At 43.6% G+C, this 21,378-nt stretch overlaps 1 protein-coding gene across 1 annotated transcript; it reads right to left on the bottom strand.

The window, feature by feature from the left end:
- Nucleotides 1-2,291: 2,291 nt before the first annotated feature.
- On the bottom strand, nt 2,292-20,827 carry LOC140122756 (fucolectin-like). The gene is made up of 4 exons (XM_072143950.1): nt 20,754-20,827; nt 15,591-15,674; nt 14,016-14,313; nt 2,292-2,546 (listed from the first exon to the last, which is right to left on the bottom strand). The coding sequence occupies exons 1-4, from the start codon at nt 20,809-20,811 to the stop codon at nt 2,384-2,386; spliced, it is 603 nt and encodes a 200-aa protein (XP_072000051.1). The 5' UTR covers nt 20,812-20,827; the 3' UTR covers nt 2,292-2,383.
- Between the last annotated feature and the right edge of the window lie 551 nt (nt 20,828-21,378).

Raw genomic sequence — 21,378 nt, 5'->3', positions numbered from 1 at the left:
GTAGATGTCATTGTGTCAAATAACTCAATAAGGGTATTGGGCTGTCCTTATGGCCTTTTTTGGGGTGAGACTTGTCATGTAATTGAGGTTTCCTTGTATTTCAAAGTTTGTGTGCGTGGGATTGGGTTTTGCTCCTGTAAATCAGTTTCCTGCGAGTTGTTTACAATTTGCTGCGGTTTTATGAAGGGTTTTAGTGCAGTTGGGCTCCTTCTAAGGAACCCTCTTAAAATTGGCGCTGCACTTACAGCTAGTTTCAGGGGTGGGATGGATAAGGTGCTGGCGTTCTAATTGTTTTGAAGGTTATGTCACTTTAATTTTGCTTCTTTGCTAATGCATTATCTTTTTCAGGTTTTCACTCCAGCATGTGAATGCTAGGACACTTGTGTGTCTATTGGGCAGATCAGCGCGTGAATATCCATCTGGGTGGTGGAACCTTGGGCTTCTATGGTACCAACATCTGTGGGTGAGGTCTCCGGGTCCTGCACTGCTTGCAAAAAACAGCTTGAGGTTACGATAATCGGCCATTATTCAGTAGTCATCATTTAAGGGGCGTCGTCATCTGCTACATTCGCCTTAGGCGACAAATTACACTAATCCAGCCCGACCTGGAGCGATTTACGTTTTTCTTTCTCTACCGGGAGTTGGTGTGGTAGGACATAATCATGAAAGCTGTATGGTACGGGGCTAGAGATGCAGCAATAGTGGATGTGACAATACCTGGGTGTCACAATTTGTTTGGAAGAGTGATGTATTACATCAGCTGGTGGGCACCAGTGATTGTTTGCTGTTACCTGTTGGCGTCCATCTTTCGGACACCAGGTTGGAATGGATATGGTGTGGTTTTTGGTTGGCTGGGGGTCGGAGGGTCATGTAGTTGTGGATACATGACCTCCTCCGTGGTGGTTTTTTAGGGGTAACACTGCCCTACATGCCCTTACATATGGCAGGCATACAGGGTGTTATCTGGTGTTATGTAAAGTGGAATGGTTAAAAGTGTCTATATATTCAAACAAAGAAATGGTTAAATTATCAATGGTTTCAATAAAGCTGTGGCCAACCCCGAGTCGACCCACAATTGAGAATGGTTAAGCAATGGTTTCTGTTTGGTTATTTATATTTGGGGTATGCGGTATTAAAGGGGCCAATCCGGCTCCGGGTTAGTAAGTGTTTATTATTTGAGCAGTCATACAGTGAGGAACACTACCCTCATACAGTGAGGAACACTACCCCCATACAGTGAGGGACACTACCCCCATACAGTGAGGGACACTACCCCCATACAGTGAGGGACACTACCCCCATACAGTGAGGGACACTACCCCCATACAGTGAGGGACACTACCCCCATACAGTGAGGGACACTACCCCCATACAGTGAGGGACACTACCCCCATACAGTGAGGGACACTACCCCCATCCAGTGAGGGACACTACCCCCATCCAGTGAGGGACACTACCCCCATCCAGTGAGGGACACTACCCCCATCCAGTGAGGGACACTACCCCCATCCAGTGAGGAACACTACCCCCATCCAGTGAGGAACACTACCCCCATCCAGTGAGGAACACTACCCCCATCCAGTGAGGAACACTACCCCCATCCAGTGAGGAACACTACCCCCATCCAGTGAGGAACACTACCCCCATCCAGTGAGGAACACTACCCCCATACAGTGAGGGACACTACCCCCATACAGAGAGGGACACTACCCCCATACAGTGAGGAACACTACCTCCATACAGTGAGGAACACTACCCCCATACAGTGAGGAACACTACCCCCATACAGTGAGGAACACTACCCCCATACAGTGAGGAACACTACCTCCATACAGTGAGGAACACTACCTCCATACAGTGAGGAACACTACCACCATACAGTGAGGGACACTACCACCATACAGTGAGGGACACTACCACCATACAGTGAGGGACACTACCCCCATACAGTGAGGGACACTACCCCCATACAGTGAGGAACACTACCGCCATACAGTGAGGAACACTACCGCCATACAGTGAGGAACACTACCCTCATACAGTGAGGAACACTACCCCCATACAGTGAGGAACACTACCCCCATACAGTGAGGAACACTACCCCCATACAGTGAGGAACACTACCCCCATACAGTGAGGAACACTACCCCCATACAGTGAGGAACACTACCCCCATACAGTGAGGAACACTACCCCCATACAGTGAGGGACACATCCTTAATCCCAAGAAGCAATGTCTGACTTTTTATCGAGCAGATCCCTGAAAGGTGAAAAATGACACACTAGGCGGAGAATCTGCAGAAGCTTTTATTTCATGATATCTTGCAGTTATATGTGCAGTGATTATTGGGATTGTTACTATATTGCTGTCATTATTTTATCATCAGATTTTAACCTCCGGTGATTGCTCTCCAAAGATCTGAACCTCACACAGGTGAAGAACCTCAGTCTGTCCAGCCAAAACGATATTGACGTATCTCCCGACCATTGCTCCGCACTCATAAGTCTGAGTCGCTCCATCTGGGAGAGAAGTCACCAGAGCACACCTGTGACAGAAAGGATGATAGGTAAGTGTCCGTATCACACATATATACATATACCAGGCCATCGCTCCCTGCTCTACTATTACTGATATACATCGGGAGGAGGAAATGTCTGTCACCAACCTCCTCTCAGTGTCCTGAATTGCCTCACATTTGCGTAAGTTCTTTAACTGCTTCAGGCTCACAGTGATTTCCACATTCAGGTTTTGTCCAATTTTTTGTGTACTTTTTATGTCTCTAACGTTTTATTTTTTGGGAATTATTTTTATGGCTTTATTTTTCAAGAGAAATGCTTTTTTAAAAAAAAAATGTGTTCACAGTTATTTGCTTTAAAAGAGGTTAGAGGCTTAAAGTTGAAAAAATATTTGTTTCCATAGCGTCCCCCATGACGGCCCCAACTGGAGGATGACCCTTGACCTCTGTAGGGACAGGAAGCAGAGAGGTTAAATACCCCACCCCGGCATCCGTACACCAGTGGCTTCCTGTCCCTACACAGGGCAGGTAGTAGAGAGAAGTCTCTCCTCATCCCCAGTAGTTGGGACGGTGAGGGGGGACCTAAGTGGCGCAGGGAATTGTCCCTTACCCTAAGGCGGTCTCGGCCTCGATCGGACTTCGGTCCTTTCCTCTGCCACAAGCAGAGACGCCATTTTTCTCCGGCTCTGCCCGCAGCTCTGCGCAGCTAAGGACACCCGGAGCGTGTCCATCGCGGAGGTCACGTGGACCGGCTGCCGTCCGACTCCGGTGACGACTTCCGCCGGAAATGACGGGACCGGATGTGACGTCACGATGGCGCGACCCGGAAGCAGGAACGTGGAGCGGTAAGATTCAAAAAGCGAGATAGTCATGTTGATCTGAGGTCTAACAAACGCTCTTTTGGCCCTGATTCAAGCATTTCTGAGATCGGACGCTATTCTAGGCATTTCCAGCCATTAAGGTCGGTTACATGCTGTATGATTGCCTCATATGTGTCTTATCCAACCCAGGTCTATATACATGTATGTATCTATCTTAGGGACCTGTGCAGCGTATCCCTCATTTCAAGATACCTCAGCTACTCCTTTATTCATATTCCACTTGGTTAAAAGCAGAATTTATCTCACTTCTGTTAAAATGTTTAGGTTTACTGATACCGGTGGTCCCACAATTGGGAATATGGAGACGCAAGGCATGGAGGCTTCAGGTCTGGATCTCTTATCCTTGAACCCTGTAAGTAGGGTTAATTAGGGATAGGGTGGTGGGTCACCCACATATCCCCGTGTTGTCACATAGGGTCCGGTTAAGGACTAATTACTTCTCCTTCTCCTTGGTAGGAGCCCAGGGAAAAGGAGAAGGATAAAGTGAGAGCTAAAGATCAGTCGAGCTCGAAGAGAGCCACTTCAAGGAAGTGCAACATGTGCTCAGAAAAGCTCCCTGCAGATTACAAAAAAACAGTCTGTAAAACCTGCGTGGATAACCTACTCAGGGAAGAGAGGTCTTCTTTCGTGGATGAGATGCGCAGTTTTATTAGGGATGAGGTTAAAACATCTATAGCCTCATCTATAACAACTCTTATACCTCAAGAGCCTCTGCATAAAAGACAACGAGTTATGGAATCCATGTCAGACTCCGCATCGGACTCGGAAGGGACCAAGGAATCTATGGATATGGAGCCAGGACCATCCAATTCAGCATGTAAAATGGAATCTAGATATTTACTAGCTTCAGAAGATCTGGAACCGCTTCTAAAGGCTATGAGAGATACCCTCAAGATTGAGGAGATAGAAGAAACTAAATCCATTCAAGATGAGTTATTTGGACTCCTTAAGGTTAAGAAGAGGCGAGTGTTTCCCATAAATAACACTCTTAAGGAGCTGATACTTGAAGAATGGAGAGAACCGGAGAGTAGAATCTCCATTTCTAGAGAGTTTAAAAGCCGTCTCTCCTTTGATGAAACAGAAGCAAAAATTTGGAATTCTACCCCCAAAGTCGATATTCAGGTCACCAAGATGACCAAAAAGACGGATCTTCCATTCGAGGATGCAATTCAGCTGAGGGATCCTCTGGATAGGAAGGCGGACAGCCTTCTAAAGAAGACATGGGAGTGTGCCATGTTGAACCTAAAATCTAATATTACTACGACATCCATGGCACGCACTCTGTTTCATTGGATTACAGAATTGGAAGGTCATGTTAGAGACGGCACTCCAAGAGAAATGTTATTGGGCACATTCTCCACCTTAAAAGCAGCGGCCGCCTTCATTGCAGATGCCTCAGCGGAGGGAGTTAGAATAAGTGCCAAGGAAGGGGCACTGTCAAATTCGGTTAGGAGGTCTCTCTGGCTTCGCCAATGGACCGGTGATTTCAGGTCAAAATCGAAATTATGTGGAATTCCATTCGAGGGGGAATATCTTTTCGGTTCGGAACTCGACACGCTTTTGGAGAAGGCGGCAGATAGAAAGAAGGGGTTTCCGGAGTCCAGGGGTAACCCCAGGAAACAGCCCTTTCGGGACGCTAAGGACAGGAGACAGCCCTTTAGAGGGAAAGGCAAGCAAGGTAGATGGAGCTACCCTAAAGGAGGAAAAGGAAGAGGCTTCCTACTCAGTGCCAGCAACTCTGCCCCGGCTTATAGAAAACAATGACGCCAGGGTGGGGGGAAGACTATTGAAGTTCCACTCTCAATGGACTCAGATAACATCAAACCCCTGGATACTAAGTATTCTTCGGGAAGGTTACCTGTTAGAATTAACCTCTCTTCCTCCCAGAAAATTTGTTCTGACCGAGCAGCCCTCGGAAAATCTCTCAAGCTCATTATGGTTGGAGATACAGAAACTAGTTCAACTGGACGTCATCATCCCTGTAGCTCAAAAACAGTTAAAAGAGGGACACTACTCTCCCCTCTTCTTAATAAAAAAACCAAACGGTGCATTCAGAATGATTTGCAATCTGAAAAAACTAAACAGCCATATACTCTATCGAAAATTCAAGATGGAAACCGTGAGTTCGGCAGTCGTCCTGATACAACAAGGAGCGGTTATGTGTACAATAGACCTGAGAGACGCATATTACCATGTGCCGATACATCCAAAATCCCAGAAGTTCCTCAGGTTTGCAGTTCGATCACCTTGGGGAGAAGAGGTCCACTACCAGTACAAGGCACTACCCTTTGGGATTTCTTCAGCCCCAAGGACATTTACAAAGATCATGGTCGAGGTGATAGCTTATCTGAGGCAGAAAGGGATACTAGTCATCCCCTACCTGGACGATCTGCTAGTGGTGGCCAGTTCAGAACAGGAGCTAATACACCACCGAGATATTACAAGGACAATCCTACAGCAGTTAGGATGGATGATAAATTTGGAGAAATCCAGACTAGTCCCAAACACAAAAGTTGTATTTCTAGGAACACTATTGGATTCGATCCAGCAGATGTCCTTTTTACCACCAGAAAAGGCAGCGAGACTGAGACAACAGATCACGACGTTTCAAAAAAGGAATCATTGCACAATAAGAGAAGCCATGAGGATACTGGGGCTTATGACATCCTCCATTCAAAGCGTACAGTGGAGTCAGAGTCACACCAGAACCCTTCAAAACTGGGTTTTGACCTCCTGGGACAAAAATCCCCAACACTTGAATCAGAAGGTTCAGATATCGATAGCGGTCAAGCAATCCTTGGAGTGGTGGACAGAGACTTCAAATCTGGGAAGAGGAGTGTCATGGCATCCCTGGCCAGTGATAAACATCCAGACGGACGCAAGTCAGTCAGGTTGGGGAGCAGACATAGCAGGGCGACCCATTCAGGGGCTATGGCCATCGACAATCAGATCCCGTTCCTCAAACTTTCGGGAACTAAGAGCTGTCCTAGAGACTTTAAGAGCCAGCACTCAAAGCCTGAAGGGGAGTCATATAAGAATTTACTCAGACAACACCACCACAGTGGCGTATCTCCGTCATCAAGGGGGTACCAGGAACCCAGATCTCCTCAGTCTCTCAGACAAAATATTCACCTGGGCAGAAGCCAACATCCGCTCTCTCTCAGCCACCCATCTAAAGGGAGAAAAGAATTTAATAGCAGACTATCTAAGTCGTCAGACTATAGACCACAACGAGTGGTGCCTGAACGAGAACATCTTTCTATATCTCACACAAAAATGGGGACAACCAGTGACAGATCTCTTTGCCTCCAGCAAAAATACAAAGGTTCCCCATTTCTTCTCTCTGGAGCCAAATACTCCGTTTTGCCGGAGGGATGCATTCAGTCAGACTTGGAGTGGGCCTCTAATGTACGCTTTTCCTCCTATACCTCTCATAGCGAGAGTTGTTCAAAAGATCAGAGAAGACCAAGCGAAAGTTATTCTCGTTGTTCCCTGGTGGCCAAAGAGGAACTGGTTTCCGTGGCTAGGGAAAATGGCATTAGAAGAACCCATCATGCTGGAACCAGTAAACAATCTCCTATTTCAGGGCCCCATTTACCATCCAAATCCACAGGCTCTCCAGCTCTCGGCGTGGATCCTGAAAGGATGTTGTTGATTGCCAAAGGACTATCAAACAAGGTAATTTCTACACTTAAAGCCAGCCGCAAACCAGTCACCCACAAAATCTACGCAAGGATATGGGGAAAGTTTGTATCCTTTTGTGGCAGGACTCCTCCTAACCAACTATCCCCTAATATTTCACAGGTGCTAGACTTCCTGCAGGCAGGATTCGACAAGGGCCTGAAGACGAGCTCCTTAAAAGTCCAGATTTCAGCCCTCAGTGCCTTTTTCGACACCTCATTAGCAGAGAACAGATGGATTCAAAGGTTTGTCAAAGCTACTGTCAGGCTAAGGCCACATATAAAGCAAAATATCCCAAACTGGGATCTTTCACTAGTGCTAGACTACCTCACAAAGATACCGTTTGAACCTCTCGAGACGGTTAAACTCAGAGAATTAACACTGAAAATTTCCTTTCTCATAGCCATAACAACAGCTAGGCGTGTAGGGGAAATCCAGAGTTTATCAATTAAAGAACCATATCTTAGACTGTGTGAGGATAAAATTGTGCTAATGTTAGATAAAACCTTCACACCAAAAGTTGCATCATCTTTTCATCGTAATCAAGAGATTGTTCTACCTTCCTTCTGCCAGAACCCAAAGCATGCCAAAGAACGGGAGTGGCATACACTGGATGTCAGAAGATACCTGTTACATTATCTCGAAGAGACCAAATCCTGGAGAAGGGACGACAACATTCTCCTACAATTTAGGGGAAAAAACAAAGGCAGGAAGGCTTCAAAAGCATCCATCGCCAGGTGGATCAGAACGGTCATCGAAGAAGCTTATGATGCCAACAACCTGGACATTTCAGGGACTATTAGGGCCCACTCGACCAGAGGGGTGGCAGCCTCTTGGGCGGAGAAACGTGGGGCCTCATTAGAGGACATATGTAGAGCAGCTACCTGGTCTACTCACCTGACTTTTGCTAAACACTATAGGCTAGATGTCCAAAGTGCTAGAGATCTAACCTTCGGAAGGAAGGTCTTACAAGCTGTTGTCCCCCCCTAACTTTATAATCTGGTACATCTCCAGTTGGGGCCGTCATGGGGGACGCTATGGAAAAAGAGAATTATTCTCACCGTTAATTCGGTTTCCATTAGTCCACCATGACGGCCCATATATATTTCCCACCCTGTATTTTTGATTAAGTTAATATTGCCTATTTGTTATGTGTGAATTGATAACATACAATAAATGGGTTGCATCCAAGGCCGGTGTAGTTATTTGGTAGCCACTGGTGTACGGATGCCGGGGTGGGGTATTTAACCTCTCTGCTTCCTGTCCCTACAGAGGTCAAGGGTCATCCTCCAGTTGGGGCCGTCATGGTGGACTAATGGAAACCGAATTAACGGTGAGAATAATTCTCTTTTTTTACATATAAAAATATAATCTGCCACAAATTTTGATCTATTACTTGTCTTGTTGAATGGTAACTCAGTGCCGTATGTGGTTACCAGTAGAAAGAAAAAATCCTGGCACTCACTGCTTAGTGATTCTTCTTCCTTCTTTTGTAAAAAAGACAAAGAAGGAGCCGGATCAGGACGCGTTTCGGGCCCGTCCACAAGCCTTTGTCAACTGATATCAACATACATAAAGACACTTCATTATATAAGGCAAGTAAATCTCCTACTAATGACATCACACCCTCAGGCACACTTCAGCTGGGATGTGATGTAACCAAGAGGGAGGCTCAATAGGTGAAATACTTCACAGTCCGTGTCTAAAGGTAAAAATATACATCAAATTGCACAATTATCAATGCAAAGAATAAAAATTATATTGTAACCATGTTCAAGTCATATTTATTATAATATAGTGAAAACAAAAACATTTTAGTTACTATATGTTTGCAATATCATAATATCATATGGAGTTCCAGTGTGTCAAGTAGAGGAATCCAATAAGCCTCACAAAGCCTCAATAATTGTTTAATATTACCCCCTCGTCTGGAGGGTGGCACTTGTTCTATCATAATGTATTTAAATTGAAAAATCTCATGCCTCTTGGCACTAAAATAGCGAGGAATCGGTAAAAAGGTTTCATTGCATCTAATGGTTGTCAGGGTTCTGGACCACCGCGGGAGATGGTACTAGCCGACACCTGGGACCAGAATCTAAGTGGAACCTGGTCTTCATCAGAGTCCGCCGTAAAGCGGGATGGTCTTGCTGCGGTAGGGTGCCACCAGGTCGTTCCACAGATGCGACTAGCCCGCGGGGGAAGCCAAGGTTGTGGTACAGAATCGGTGTCCAGGCACGTGGTCAGGTACAGACAGACAGTCGGGGCAGGTGGCAGAGATACAGAAGTCAAAAGTCAGGTCTGAGGTCACAACAGGAATACAGCAGAGCAGGAACAAGGAATAAACGTAGGGAGCACAGGAAGCTTTCACTAAGGCAAGGTAGCTCAAAGATCCGGCCGGGAATCCTGGGAACAGCCGGCCTATAAGGGATCTTGGAAGTGCCTGCGCCAATCAGCGGTGAGCGCACGCCAGGCCGGACGGGAGCAGGAGCTGGGAGAAGACATAAGAAAGTGCTCCGGGCTGGCACATAGAGGCAGAGGTTCTCCTGTCTTAGTCTGGAATGCTCTTTGGAAGACAGACAAGCTCTATCCACCTGCATGGGCTCCTCTTCAGCAGACACGGAAGATGGCTGAAGTGGTCTTTGGAAGACTGGAGCCAGGCGGGGCAGACGTCGGGTACTGACTTGTGGTTTTTCCAGACTTTGCTCCTCAAAATGCTCAGTAGACCGGATGTCAATCTGAGTGGCCAGAGAGATGAGACCACTCAGCGTAGACAGCAGGTCCGGTGCAGACAAGGCATCTTTGATCTGACCAGACAGTCCTTTTTTAAAAGTAGCAAGCAAGGCCGCCTCATTCCTATCCAGCTCGGAGGCTAAAGTACTGAACTGGACCGCGCAGTCTCCGACAGAGGAGTCCCCTTGACTCAGCTTCAGCAGTGCGGTCTCAGCAGAAGACGCCTGGGCAGGTTCCTCAAAGACAGACCGGAATTCAGAAAGGAACGTGGTGAGAGTAGCCGTGACTGGATCGTTCCTGTCCCAGAGGGGAGTAACCCATGCCAGGGCTTTCCTGGAGGCTGATCATGAAAGCTACCTTAGCCCATTCTGTGGCAAACTGTGAAGGCATCAGCTCGATATGTAGGGGGCACTAAGTAATGAAGCCGCTGCATAACTACTGCATAACACCATCATATTTGGAGGGCATGGAAATATGCAGCCTGGGTTCAGCAGTAGACAATGCAGCCATAGTAATGAGTGGTACCGGCAGTACTGGATGCTGGTGCAGAGTAGCCAATAAATGCTGCAGGGTGGCGGTGAATTCTTGCGGTGAGTTGAGGTGAGCTGCTGTCCTTGCACGGCAAACTGTTGAGACTGCTGGACCACAATGGTGGTAAGATCAGCCAGTTTAGGAAGCGGAGCCTTGTCGGGATCCATGGCCAGATCTTACTCTCAGGATCAGTGGTAGTGGATCCTCTGTACCACCGTGGACAATGGTGTAAGACGACACCTGGGAACGAAATGTAAGTGGCACCCGGCTTTCACCAGAGCCAGCCACAAAGCGGGTTGGACTTGCTGTGGCGTGGTACCAACGGGTCGCTCCACAGGCGAGACTTTGTCGCGGTGGAGGCCAAGGCGAAGTACAGAATCGTGATACAGCATCATGGTCAGGGACAGGCTGGAGGTCAGAACCGGCGGCACAGGATTGGAGTCAGGAGCAAGGCAAAAGGCCAAGGCAGGCAGTGGAGGAGCGAAGTCAGGAGCGGAACCGGGGTCACAACGGGAATTCAACAAACAGTCGCAAGGCATAGAGATAAAGCTTTCTAAGGCTTTGAGGCACAAAGATCTGGCAGGGAATTTAACAGAATTGGCAGCTGGTCAGCACCAATTAGGGTATCAAAACTACAGGTTGGGGGGAACCTGGGGAATAGTGATCATAATATCATTGATTTTGTATTACGCTTTACTAAGAACGTTAGGGAAGGGGCAACCAACACTCTAAACTTCAGGAGGGCAAATTTTTAGCAACTAAGGGAAGACCTTAAAGGCATAGACTGGGATAATGTTCTCAAAGACAAAAGCCCCCCCCCCAAAATGGGACTTTTTCTCATATATTCTGAAAAAGTCCTGTGAGAAACACAAACCTAATGGGAAAAAGCATAAGAGGAACATGAAAAAGCCTATGTGGCTAACTAGTAAGGAAACTTGTAAGGAAAGCAATAAGCGAGAAAGATAAGGCGTTTAAGGTGCTAAAACGTGAAGGTAGCAATGAGGCATTACAGGATTATAGAGAGAAAAATAAATCCTGTAAAAAGCAGATAAAGGCTGCAAAAATAGAGACTGAGAGAAAAATTGCCAGGGAGAGCAAAAATAATCCCACATTATTTTTCAAGTATATAAATGATAAGAGACTAAAAACAGAGAGTGTGGGTCCCCTTAGAAATAACATGGGGGTCATGGGGGAAGGAGATGAGGAAAGGGCCAATCTACTGAATGTCCCTTTCTCAACTGTCTTTACCCAGGAAAATCCCCTGGTGGAGACACAATGAGGAATAATGTAATTTCTTTTTGGAATGTCAACAGTTTAACCCAGGAAGAGGAACGGCGCCGCCTCGCAACCACTAAGATAGATAAATCACCGGGGCCAGATGGCATACACCCCCGGGTTCTGCATGAACTATGTATCGTGATAGACAGACCGTTATTTTTAATATTTGAAGATTCACTGAGGACTGGTTATGTTCCACAGGACTGGCGCATAGCAAATGTGGTACCAATATACAAAAAAGGATCAAATAGCGATCCTGGAAACTACAGACCCGTGAGTCTAACTGCTGTGGTGGGGAAAATATTTGAGGGGTTTGTTAGAGATGCTGTCCTCGAGTATCTCACTGTGCACAACCTTATAACCCAGCGTCAGCATGGGTTTATGAGAGATCGGTCCTGTCAGACTAATCTGATTGGTTTCTACGGGGAGGTAAATTCAAGACTGGATCTGGGGGACGCTGTGGATGTTGTATATCTGGACTTTTCAAAGGCATTTGACACCGTGCCACATAAAAGGTTGGTATATAAAATGAGACTGCTGGGAATAGGAGAAAATCTGTGTATTTGGGTAAGTAATTGGCTTAGTGATAGAAAACAGAGGGTGGTCATTAATGGCACATTCTCAGATTGGGTTGACCTTACCAGTGGAGTGCCACAGGGGTCAGTATTGGGGCCTCTTCTTTTTAATATTTTTATTAATGACCTTGTAGTGGGTTTACACAGTCAAGTTTCAATATTTGCAGATGATACTAAACTGCGTAAAGTAATAAATACTGAGGTCGATAGTTTAGCATTACAGAGGGATTGGGGAAGCTTGTGGAGTGGGCAGAGAAATGGTTGATGAGGTTTAATGTAGATAAATGTAAAGTTATGCACTTGGAAACAAAAAGTATAGTTATGTTCTAAACGGTCAATTACTTGGTAAAACTGGAGCTGAAATGGACTTGGGGGTATTGGTGGATGGTAAACTTAATTTTAGTGACCAGAGCCAGGCGGCTGCTGCTAAAGCAAATAAAATTATGGGATGTATCAAGAGAGGAATAGATTCTCATGATAAAGACATAGGGGGATATTTATCAGGACCTCTGCGCACCGCCAGTGGCGCAGAGGCCCTGAAATAATCGCAAATGCTAGCTTATTGCTAGCTTTTGCGATTATTTTCCCCAATCCGCCACCTTCACGCCAGTGGGGCGTGAAGGGGCGGCGCGGCCGGCCGAGCGGGGGGCGCGACCGGACGGGAGTGGGCCGGCGCGGGGCGTTACTGTCCCCGCACCTGCGCACTCGCTGCTGCCGGCGACTTTTCATACGTGAAAAGTTGCTGGTTGCGTTTCTTTCTACGCCAGGCCCTGCCTGGCGTAGGATAAACGCTGCGCAACTGGCAGTCCGTTACATGAAGATGCAGAAGCCTCTTCATGTATTGGGCTGCGAATTTGTAGCGGCGGGGCTATCATACGCTGGCGCACGATAGCGTATCCCCCATAGTTTTGCCCTTATACAAATCCCTGGTCAGACCACACATGGAATATTGTGTACAGTTTTGGGCACCAGTGTATAAAAAGGATATATTAGAACTGGAACGGGTGCAGTGGAGAGCAACCAGGATTATTAGGGGAATGGGGGGATTAGAATACAATGACAGATTACAAAATTTGGGATTATTCAGTTTAGAAAAAAGACGGCTGAGGGGAGACCTCATTACAATGTACCTGAACGGACAGTAGAAGGATCTCTCCAAAGATCTTTTTATACCTAGGCCTGTGACCAGGACAAGGGGGCATCCTCTACGCCTAGAGGAGAGGGGGTTCTACCATCACCATAGACAGGGGGCATCCTCTACACCTAGAGGAGAGGAGGTTCTACCATCACCATAGACAGGGGGCATCCTCTACGCCTAGAGGAGAGGTGGTTCTACCATCACCATACACAGGGGACATCCTCTACACCTAGAGGAGAGGCGATTTTACCATCACCATAGACAAAGGTTCTTTACTGTAAGAGCAGTGAGACTATGGAACTCTCTGCCGCAGGGGGTTGTTATGGCCGACTCTATGTACATGTTCAAGAGAGGCCTGGATGCCTTTCTGGAGAGAAAAAATATCACGGGTTATGGGGATAAAACATTTATTTAATTCTTACGTTGGACTTGATGGACTTGCGTCTTTTTCCAGCCTAATATACTATGATACTATGATACTATGAATTATTGGCATGCTGGCCCTTTAAATCTCCGTAAGCGCTGGATCGAAGAAAGATGAGAGCAGTCCCGGGGTTCCGGGGCCACGGAGAGGAGCATGGGTGCGTCTGCAACCCGGGATGTGGGTCGGAGGAGCACCTGTGACAAGTTAAATAAGTAAAAAAATGTTAACAAAGCCTGGACAGCAATAAGGGCTGAGGCTCACCTTGGATTGCTGTTTCCATTGTTGGTCAAAGAGTATCCGACAAGGATTTCTGCACCATTAATCCTGCTCCCGTAGGCATCTCTGTTAGTGACTGTTATGTAGTGAATTGTGTAGGACTCTAGCAGGTCCACCCTCCACCAGGGAGACATTTCTTTGTTTGTGTGAAAACACGATCCGTGATACAAGTCGGTGTCTGGGTTTCCATCTATTCCATTTACTGCCATTCCCAAATAGCCCCAATCGGTATCCTTATGAATGGATGACATTGTGGGTCGACCATGAAGAGCGAGATTCTTATCTATCAAAGGAAGAGGAGACATGAAAAGTGAACTTCAGTTATACATAGAGATGGACAAACAGCATCATGAATCCTGGACCATCGCTGTGTCCTCTATAGGGCTATATAGAGGTGTACAGATAGGTCCGTAACTATTTGAACACTAACACAAATTTAGATTTTTTTTACCTGTTAACTAAAACGTATTCAAGTCATTGTTACATAATAGACATGGACATAAATTCCCTACTTTCAGCTTAATTGACAATTGATTAACACAAACAAACCCCTCATTTCCTGACCACCAAGAAAAACTGAGGACATAATACACCTTTACACGTCAGCTGCGGGTGTGGGGAGAGGGTTCATGGGCTGCACCCTCTCCATACAAGGTGGGCGTTTGCTTGCAAACCCTGTAAATGCCTCCGACAAAGATGCCTGACTCATTTCCATCCTGGTGGTGCATGGGTGCTGCCATGTTGGATTTGATCATTGCCCCCTGTGAAGTCACCAGGGGGGTGGCGATTGGTTGCCATGACAGCCGTACAAAGACCCGAGGCTGTCTAATTTTTTCCCCATCTATTACAATGTGTGATTTGCACATTGTAATAGATGGTGTGGAAAATCCCCATATACTGCCATACTATAGTATAACAGTATATGGAAGGCTCAATTACACAAACTAAGGTTAAAGTACCCCAGGGGGTCTGGAAAAATATTAATAAATAAGTAAAATAAAATAAAATTAAACCTAAAAATTCCAATCACCCTCCTTTCCCAAGAACTGATATAAATATAAACAGTAAAAATCAAAAACATGTTGGTATCGTCGCTTCCCAAAATGTCCGATCTATCAAAATATGCTAAAAAATTTTGATAAAATATTCAATAAAAAGGCTGTAAAAATGACACCACCCACTGCTCCGTGCACCGAAGTATGAAAAAGTTATTAGCGCCAGGCAAAATAAAGAATAATTTTTTTGTACAGGAGGTTTTAATTTTTGTAAATGTATAAAAACATTATAAAACCTACACAAATGTTTTATCTCCGTGATCGCACCGAGCCAAAGAATAAAGTAGACTCGTCATTTGTGGTGCACAGTGAAAGCTGTAAAATCCAAGCCCACAAGAAAATGGGTTTTTTTCACCAATTTCACAACATTTGGCTTTTTTCCCGCTTCCCAGTACACGGCATGGAATATTAAATACTGTTACTATGAAGTGCAATTTATTATGCAAAAAACAAGCCGTTAAGGTCATTAAGGGGTTAAATTGATTTAAGCATTTTTGTAATTTACATTTTTGTTGGATTGAGGAGGAGTCCACGTCTGCTTTTTTCATGATCAGATCAGGTTTCTCAATATCTGTGACGTTTTCTGCATCTAAAGAGAAATATAAAGTAACATCATCATCCATGGACACAGGAATTACACGGGTCATGGCCTCAGTCTCAGGGGATGGAAATGACCCCATCAGCCAAACATTAGATGGATACAGATTCTAGATGGACATCACAACTAATACAGACCCCAGATGGCAGAATAAAGAGAGAACCAAGATCCGACAATCGTAACAGATACAGACCCCAAACCAGACCCGGGAATAAATAGAGATTAAGGATCAGACACCATCAACAAATAGAGACCCCAAAGCAGATCAGGAAAGAAGAGGAGACCCAATATCAGATAAAATAAGTACAGACCCCAAAACCACAGAATAAATATAGATCTGGTAATGGGCACCTTGTCTAAATTCAGACCCCAAACCAGGCAACAAAATAAATGGAGACAAATGATCAAACAACCTAAACAAATAAAGATCCAAGATTAAAGGAAACCTACCACTTGTAGTGAAACCAAAAACGAAGTAGACGTGGCACATCCAATAAAAGATAGCGTTTATTCTTCTCACATTAAAAAATCTGTGCAGTGAGCATGTAGGCGAGCCACCTACGCGTTTCGGCTTGTACCTAAGCCTTACTCATGGTGAAAAGTTAAAAACAAATGGTTGTAAGTCATTTAAATTACCTGCATGCACCTGTTGGCTGATTAACGTCATATCCGTAGCAGTTCGGAGAAGACGTAATGCATGAAACCGAGGCTTGTGTTTAGAATAGATATAACAATTAACATGGTTTTTATATATTCATATAGAAATAGAAAAAAGATGCATTTATATTTATAGTTTTAAATATAGTGTGGAATACAGTGAAATTTGTTGATCTTACATGTGAATTGCGATCTACTTTTAGGCTTAAGCAGTTAGATGAAGGATATTTTTTCTCTTTACCACTTGTAGTGGCAGGTTTCTGATGGAAATACCGGGCACCAGCTCAGGGTGAGCTGGTGCCGGAGCTTATTTTCGTTAGTGTTTTAAACCGCGGTATCGCAGTTTAAAACACTTTTTAAACTCTATAGCCGGCGCAGGCAGGTACGCGCTCGGCGCTTACCGTGCGCGCGGCTACATAGGAAGTGAAGCCTGCGCCGGCTATACAGTTTAAAAAGTGTTTTAAACTGCGATACCGCGGTCTAAAACGCTAACGAAAATAAGCTCCGGCACCAGCTCACCCTGAGCTGGTGCCCGGTATTTCCATCAGAAACCTGCCACTTCAAGTGGTAGGTTTTAATGAAGATATTAAGACACCCAAAATGAAAAAATAAAAAGTGAGAGGTTAAGAAGCCCTAAACAAATACAGACCCCAAACCAGATCACAAACTGAAAGGAGACCCAATATCAGATAACATAAGTACAGACCCCCAAACCAAAAAAATAAAGGTAGACCCCAAACACCCTATAAAATAAGGATCCTAGGACACAGATTATTATGAGACCAGGAAAAGATCCGCTAAATGAATTCAGCCCCCAAACCAGATCACAAAATAAAAAAAGACTAACGATCAGATACTCTAGACCCCAAACCAAGGAATGAATATAGACCCAGGATCAGCCATTGTATAAACTCCGACCACCAAACCAGAGCACAGATTAGAGAACCAGGATCAGATGTCCTTAACAAGTATAGACCCCAGACCAAAGAACAGAGACCCCAGACCAAAGAACAGAGACCCCAGACCAAAGAACAGAGACCCCAGACCAAAGAACAGAGACCCCAGACCAAAGAACAGAGACCCCAGACAAGACCCAACCACTAAGAGACTCCAAACCAGATGTTGTGCTGCTCCTCTCCCACCGCTCCTCCCACATATCTTACTTACAGTGGCGTAACTACCGCCGTAGCAGCCGTAGCGGTTGCTACGGGGCCCGTGAGGTTCAGGGGCCCGGGGATGCACGGTCCCACTCCCTGCAGACTAGTGCTTTGCCACGGCAGGGGAGGCTGCACTGCCGGGTGCCTGCCGTATCGTGCCCCCGGGCCCCTCCCACTGTGTCCCGGCCACCGCCCACATCTCTCCTGGTCTGCCCAACTCTTTCCTGGATCTCCAGCCTCTCATCCCCCTGACACGCCCGCTGATCTTAATAACCCGCCCGCTCATCTCAATGACCCGCCCTCTACATCTCTGACCCACCCGCTACATCTTTCCTCGCGCTCGCACTCGCCCCCCCCCTGTCTCGCCCCCCCCCGCTCGTTTTGGCCCCCCCGCTCGCACTCGCCCCCCCTCCCCCGCTCGCCCCCCCTCGTCCCCCCCCCCCGCTCGCGCCCCCCCCCCCCCCCCGTGCCGTCTGAATGGCACCGGGCACCCACCTGACGCCAATACAGCCCCCAAACTTCTTGAAAGGTAAGTATATAAAGATGTATTTATCTGTGTGTATATATGTACTTATATGCATAAACTGTGTGTATATATGTATGTACTGTATATATATGTATATACTGTTTATAAATGCATATTCTGTGTGTATTTATGTATATACTGTATATATACTGTGTATATATATGTATGTACTGTGTATATATATGTATATACTGTGTATATGTGTATATACTATTTATATATGCATATTCTGTGTGTATTTATGTATATACTGTATATATACTGTATATATATATGTATATACTGTGTATATGTGTATATACTATTTATATATGCATATTCTGTGTGTATTTATGTATATACTGTATATATACTGTGTATATATATGTATGTACTGTGTATATATATGTATATACTGTGTATATGTGTATATACTATTTATATATGCATATTCTGTGTGTATTTATGTATATACTGTATATATACTGTGTATATATATGTATGTACTGTGTATATATATGTATGTACTGTGTATATGTGTATATACTGTGTATATGTGTATATACTATTTATATATGCATATTCTGTGTGTATTTATGTATATACTGTATATATACTGTGTATATATATATGTATGTACTGTGTATATATATATATGTATATACTGTGAATATGTGTATATACTATTTATATATGCATATTCTGTGTGTATTTATGTATATACTGTATATATACTGTGTATATATATGTATGTACTGTGTATATATATATGTATATACTGTGTATATGTGTATATACTATTTATATATGCATATTCTGTGTGTATTTATGTATATACTGTATATATACTGTGTATATATATGTATGTACTGTGTATATATATATGTATATACTGTGTATATGTGTATATACTATTTATATATGCATATTCTGTGTGTATTTATGTATATACTGTATATATACTGTGTATATATATGTATGTACTGTGTATATATATATGTATATACTGTGTATATGTGTATATACTATTTATATATGCATATTCTGTGTGTATTTATGTATATACTGTATATATACTGTATATATATATGTATATACTGTGTATATGTGTATATACTATTTATATATGCATATTCTGTGTGTATTTATGTATATACTGTATATATACTGTGTATATATATGTATGTACTGTGTATATATATGTATATACTGTGTATATGTGTATATACTATTTATATATGCATATTCTGTGTGTATTTATGTATATACTGTATATATACTGTGTATATATATGTATGTACTGTGTATATATATGTATATACTGTGTATATGTGTATATACTATTTATATATGCATATTCTGTGTGTATTTATGTATATACTGTATATATACTGTGTATATATATGTATGTACTGTGTATATATATGTATATACTGTGTATATGTGTATATACTATTTATATATGCATATTCTGTGTGTATTTATGTATATACTGTATATATACTGTGTATATATATGTATGTACTGTGTATATATATGTATATACTGTGTATATGTGTATATACTATTTATATATGCATATTCTGTGTGTATTTATGTATATACTGTATATATACTGTGTATATATATGTATGTACTGTGTATATATATGTATATACTGTGTATATGTGTATATACTATTTATATATGCATATTCTGTGTGTATTTATGTATATATACTGTGTATATGTGTATATATGCATATTCTGTGTGTATTTATGTATATACTGTATATATACTGTGTATATGTATATACTGTGTGTATTTGTGTATATACTGTATATATACTGTGTATATGTGTATATATTATTTATATATGCATATTCTGTGTGTATTTATGTATATATACTGTGTATATGTGTATATATGCATATTATGTGTATATTTATGTATATACTGTGTATATGTTTTAATACTATATATATGTGTATATATGCATCTACAGTGTATAAATATGTATATACTGTGTATAAATGCATAGAAGCAGATACTGTATTTATATAAGCATATATATGTGCACATTTAAGTATATATATATATGATGTATGTGTGTTTTTGTATATGCTTTGTATATGGTAAGTATGTATGCTGTATATACTGAATGTGTGTTAATTTGCTGTATGTGTGTATATTCTGTATGTATACGCAGCATGTGTGTATATGGTGTTTTTATCCTGCATATATGTGTATATATGGTCAGTGTATACTGTATGTGTATATATGTGTGTATTGTATATGTATATAATGTGTGTACTGTATGTGGGTATATACTGAATGAGTTTGTATATACTCTGTGTATAAACATGTCTGTATAGGGGTACATTCACAAGTACATATGGGGGGTGTATATCTGGCTGCAAATTTGCTGCCGGATATACTTCCCCCATAAGCTTCTATACGCCTGGGCTCGGTACGGTGACCACAACGAGTACTCACTGTTTCGAACAAAAGAGAGAGAGCGTGCTCCATCTATGGCCGTAAGAACAGCCATGCGGCTCTATTCTCTATGGAGAGGGGAGTGGTGAACCGCGACCACCTCTTCTCCTCTCCAGTGCGCCAGACGTGTGCCTGCTATATATATATATAGAAGGGGGGCCCCATGCAGAAATCTGCTATGGGGCCCAGCCTATCCTAGTTACGCCCCTGCTTACTTATCACTGATATTAGAGGAGGATATAATTATAAAGCGGCTGAGGAGAGAAGTTACTGAACCTGCAGAAGCCTCATCAGACGCCGTCCACACCAGGACCACGAGGAGCAGAAGCTTCATCCTGCAGATGAGAACATGTCCTGATATCAGAAGACGAGTTCTATGTATATTCTCTATATTTCTACAATGTTTGTACAATGTTATCCCTCAGACCCTCCTACATCCTGGTCACCATTAATGTCACCTACAGATCATGTGACGCCTAATTCCAGCTCTGATCCAGGAGGTAACAGAACCAGTAATACTATCAGTCCTGATAATGGAGGCTGTAACGCTAATAGATGGACCTGTCATATATAATAGCCCCCGCGCTGCTACAATGATACAATACTGGCTGGTCTGGGGAACATGTACATTACAAGTCATTCTGGTGCTGTATCATGTACTCAGCCTGGTTCTGGTGCTGTATCATGTACTCAGCCTGGTTCTGGTGCTGTATCATGTACTCAGCCTGGTTCTGGTACTGTATCATGTACTCAGCCTGGTTCTAGTACTGTATTTATGTACAAAGTTAATGGTATGTACTGAGCCTGGTTCTTGTACTGTATATATGAATTGAGCTTGGTTCTTCTGTTATATGTGTGGTCTGATCTTTTTCTGGTGATATTTACTTTCTGAACCCGATTC

The sequence above is a fragment of the Engystomops pustulosus genome, chromosome 3 (genome assembly GCF_040894005.1).
Source record: "Engystomops pustulosus chromosome 3, aEngPut4.maternal, whole genome shotgun sequence".
Classification (NCBI taxonomy): Eukaryota; Metazoa; Chordata; class Amphibia; order Anura; family Leptodactylidae; genus Engystomops; species Engystomops pustulosus.
The sequence above is the reverse complement of the archived record's forward strand: the minus strand, read 5'-3'. Positions and strand labels throughout refer to the sequence as shown.

Coding starts and splice junctions, on each gene's coding strand:
- LOC140122756 (XM_072143950.1), bottom strand. CDS start 20,811: ATGAAGCTTCTGCTCCTCGTGGTCCTGGTGTGGACGGCGTCTGATGAG. Junction 15,675..20,753: donor GTCTGATGAGGCTTCTGCAG/GTTCAGTAACTT, acceptor ATTTCTCTTTAG/ATGCAGAAAACGTCACAGAT. Junction 14,314..15,590: donor CTCCTCAATCCAACAAAAAT/GTAAATTACAAA, acceptor TTCCTTTGATAG/ATAAGAATCTCGCTCTTCAT.